The sequence below is a fragment of the Sinocyclocheilus grahami genome, unplaced genomic scaffold, assembly GCF_001515645.1.
Source record: "Sinocyclocheilus grahami isolate Dianchi unplaced genomic scaffold, SAMN03320097.WGS_v1.1 scaffold598.1, whole genome shotgun sequence".
NCBI lineage: Eukaryota > Metazoa > Chordata > Actinopteri > Cypriniformes > Cyprinidae > Sinocyclocheilus > Sinocyclocheilus grahami.
The window spans coordinates 531646-536048 of record NW_015505777.1 but is presented as its reverse complement, the minus strand read 5'-3'; the positions used below and the strand labels follow the sequence as shown (position 1 = coordinate 536048).

At 34.2% G+C, this 4403-nt stretch overlaps 1 protein-coding gene across 1 annotated transcript in view; it reads left to right on the top strand.

Annotated features, from left to right (window-relative positions):
- Positions 1 to 4403, top strand: part of LOC107557316 (receptor tyrosine-protein kinase erbB-4-like) — a 141575-nt gene that overhangs the window by 102245 nt on the left and 34927 nt on the right. Inside the window, exons 10-13 of the mRNA XM_016240702.1 lie at positions 388 to 461; positions 1101 to 1191; positions 2029 to 2228; positions 3704 to 3836. Of these exons, the coding sequence (XP_016096188.1) occupies positions 388 to 461; positions 1101 to 1191; positions 2029 to 2228; positions 3704 to 3836 (498 nt within the window). The remainder of the gene's footprint in view (positions 1 to 387; positions 462 to 1100; positions 1192 to 2028; positions 2229 to 3703; positions 3837 to 4403) is intronic.

Genomic DNA, 4403 nt, shown 5'->3' with positions numbered 1-4403 from the left:
CAATACATTATAATATATATATATATATATATATATATATATATATATATATATATATATATATATATATATATATATATATATATACACACAGTATATATTCTAAATCAATATTCCAGGGTTAGGCATTTTACGCATTTGGATATAATGTGCACCACATTTAAAAAGTGAATGTCCTCACAATAAAATCAAATTTGTGCAATTATAATTAGGCACTTTGTCTTGAGATGTGAACATGGTCTTTGATTCTAAAGCAGCCTTAAGCAATCAAAGAGCAGGTTTCTGAAACTGGTTTAAGAGTGTAAAATCTCTTAAGCTCTTAACAAGAGCACACACATATATATATATAACCTCTTTTCGGCTTGTTTTGTGTTTTATGTTTAACAGGGACATGTTTCATGGTATAAAAGCTCTGGACCCTGATCGGTTAAATGTATTCCGCACAGTCAGAGAGATCACAGGTGAGCGACAGTCACCATTCATCACATGACAACCCATTAAACCTGTGTAGCCTTGCGTGAAACCATTAACTTTCTTTATTTCTTCATACATTAACATTACCCTTTGAGTTGGGAAATATTCTGTCACAAATATCTTATCTTTACATGGTACACAATATTTATTTGTTTATAAAGCCTCAAGGAATGAACTATGACTCATGCTAAAAGCCTTTTGTCACTTTCAACTTGTTCTTATGATTGTGCCAAATAGCTAATGGAGTGATGCGGCAAAGCAGTGTTTTCAAAATGAAACTCAGAAACTGCTCTCTTGTGCACCATTGCTGTACCCTCAGTTTAGACACATTTCACCCAATATGAGCCAACACAATTATAATTAAAACAATGTGCATCTGAAGAAATGATGGTAATGGAAATCGTTCTTTTAATTAACACAATCATTTCCCTTAATATACTTTCATTTCAATGTAATGGGGTCGTTTTATACTGTCAGACAGGCTGTAAATAATATTGTACTCACTGGACCTGTGGCAATATCCTAATCCAATGTCTGCTGTCATAGTAACACATTTGTTTATCTGTTTTATACTCATGGTTTTTAAAATGATTCGTATTTATTTATTTTTTTCTCTGTTTTTGTAGGTTTCTTGAACATCCAGTCTTGGCCAGAAAACATGACAGATCTTGTTGTTTTTTCAAACCTTGCCACCATTGGAGGACGCTCTCTTTATAGGTAAATCAGCACAGAATTCTAGTTAAAAGTTGGGCTGCTGATTTAGAGTGTTAATCTAATGAATTCGTTATGGGAAAAAATAATGTGTTAAAATGAACACAATTAATGCGCCTGCACCGTCCCCGCCCCACATCATCTTACATTTCATATGGTGTGTTCGACTTAAAGCAACGCTTCTGACCGCTCATGTATGACATCAAAGTACCGTGAGATATTATTATTATTATTATTATTATTATTATTATTATTATTATTATTATTATTATTATTATTATCACATTAAGTATTTAATATATTTAACGAAAGGTTAGAAAATTCTTTCAGAACATTGTCAACCAAAACCCTGTGCTAAATGACTAAATGAAATTACTTTCTGTCATAGTTATGTAGCTGAAATATGGGTGGATTGATGTTACCCATGAGTAAAGTCTGTTTTTCTCACCCAACTCACAAAACTTTGTCCAAAATGCACTGCTGGACAACTTTAGTGAAATCTAATATGCCTTTGTACTATCAGAGGGTTAGCAATTGTGTGTTGTTGTCCCAAGTGTACTTTCCCTGTCCAATGTTGGGTTGAAACTTTTCACAGATTTGCTCATACTCTAAATGATTTAAATATTATTTTAAATATATTCATAAATGTCCTCATTAACTACTTCTAAGTATTCCCTTGTTTCATATTAGATCCAAGTGAAAATGTTCACTCCCTCAGGATGTGGCACTTAAAATAGTTCCTGTACCATTGTTGTCGTATATCAGAGACGTCCTCAATTATATCATGCATTAATGTGAAGAAAAGTGAAGCCAAATTTGCTGTCTGCCACTTTGTTTTCTCAGTGGTATTTCTCTACTGATCCTGAAGCAGCGCTGGATCTCTTCGCTGAAGTTCCAGTCTTTGAGAGAGATCAGCGCCGGTAACGTCTACATGACCAACAACAGCCAGCTCTGCTTCTACAACACAGTGAACTGGACCAGTCTGTTCCGCACCAGCACCCAGAGAGCTCTGATCAAGAACAACAGGGACCCCAGAGAGTGTAGTGAGTGTCGTTCAGTTTCAGCTCTCATCTACACCTCCATCTGTTCAGTAACTGTGATTTCCTCTAAATAAGATGTCATGTTTGAAGCAAGAATAAAAAAAACTTGGCATCCTGTAGTGATACATTTGCTTGAAAAGCTTCCATCAGACTTGTGAGTCTCTAAATAGACTTTGATTAGACTTTTTTTTTGTCAAATAAATGCAGTCTTGATGGGCATAAGAAACGTTTCTCCAAAAAAAAAAACCTTTTCAATATTCTCACTGCTGTAGCCCAAAAATATGCCTTTTTTCATCTTATACAGACCCACAGTGTTTCAATATTTGGACAGTTCTCCATGCCACAAACTCTATCACTGAAGATAGCCTAAAACTGGAAATAGGCCATTAAAGTAAGATGTTGCTTGTAAAGTTAAACGTGTGGGGCTAATAAAGATGTTAACAGACGGAGAGCTATTTCCAGTGTACACCGCCAAGCTGGATGTAATTAGTGTGATAATAAGTCTGTAACGTGAGGGATCAATGGCTCTGTTAGCTGACTCATTCATTAGACTCTTTTCCACACCATTGATCAAAGCGGACTGATCTACTGACCAACAGCCCAGACAGATGCCCACAGTGTTTTCACACACAGGCAGTGTGTTCATACATTAAGGAAAATGTGTTTGCAAACCCTATTGAGGAGTAGGGATCACTGTTTTATGTGGCTGGTGAATTTGAAACATATTCTGTTTAAGTTACAATAACACTGCCCTTCAGTGTTGCAAATGAAGTTGGGCACATTTATGTATATGCACAAATGAAAACATTTTTCAGTAAATCTTAATACATATTGTTTAAAAAAACTGATAATTTAATTTGAACTATTATGTGCACATTGCTAAAATAGGGGGAAAATAGATTAAATTCAATTATAGATTAAAATATAATCAATCACAATAGTAATCAATTTAATGCAACTTTTCTGGATAATTGTATTAATTTCTTTGACCCACAAACTTTTGAACAGTAATGCATTGTTTGTATGTATGCTTGTATTTATTATTATTATTATTAGTAGTAGTAGTAGTAGTAGTCGTAGTAGTAGTATGTGGTCACAGCTCTCTAAATATTGCCACCCAGCACTAAAACAGTCTATATAAATTGACCAGTACTCACAAACCAGCCTCACAGCTTAACAAACGCACATTTCATTGTGCTTTAACTCACTTCAATAAATACATATATTTACCTCTCATGAAAACACTATCTGTCAAGAATTTCATAAGTGATAGCTATTTTAACTAATAGCTAAATAGTATCATTTTAGCTGTTGTCAAGAATCTTTCTGAAGGTAATCTGAATAATAAATATTTCATGAATACAACAAATTCACATAGCATATTTGCGGGATGGAGATGTCAAAGTTCCAAATGAAGTAACTAATTGCAGTGGTTTCTTTCTTTCCCTTTGTATGCATCTGTGTGGTTTTTTTTCCAGCTAATGAGCAGATGGTTTGTGATCCGTTGTGTTCGGAGGCAGGATGCTGGGGTCCCGGTCCAGACCAATGTCTCTCATGCAAATACTTTAGTCGAGGAAGGACATGTGTCAAGTCCTGTAAATTATATTATGGGTGAGTATGTGTGCAAACAGATCATTTGTGGTGTCAGTTTGCTTATCTATATAGCTTGTTTTTCTTCAAAGTTATTTTTCTTATTTTCTTTTTTTTTTTTAATCTGTCTTCTTGCTCTTCTATTTCTTAAACCACTTAAGCTTGCAGTTGCCGTAATATGAATGTGTTTTTCAAATGCAGATTTGTTCAGACAGGCCGCTGGCTCCAAAGATATTCTGCAGTATGACTATCATGATCAGACTATCAAGATCAAGGGATCAAAATGCTTTTAATGCTATTTATAACTCAAAGGAATAGACTCTCTTACTTTTCTGGCAGGCATGGAGACATGGAAACGGGCTTGAAAAGAACAGGCAAAATGTCCAATGCTAGGCTTTTGTTTGCAAATGCAGTGTATGTGTTTGTGTCATTCAAGAATTAGTTAAGAAATACTTTGGTGATGAAAATATAGCTTGTATTCATTGTACATTTTATAAGAAAATGTTTATGCATTTTTATTATACATAACCTCTAAAGTATATATATATATATATATATATATATATATATATATAGTATCGGGGTGAA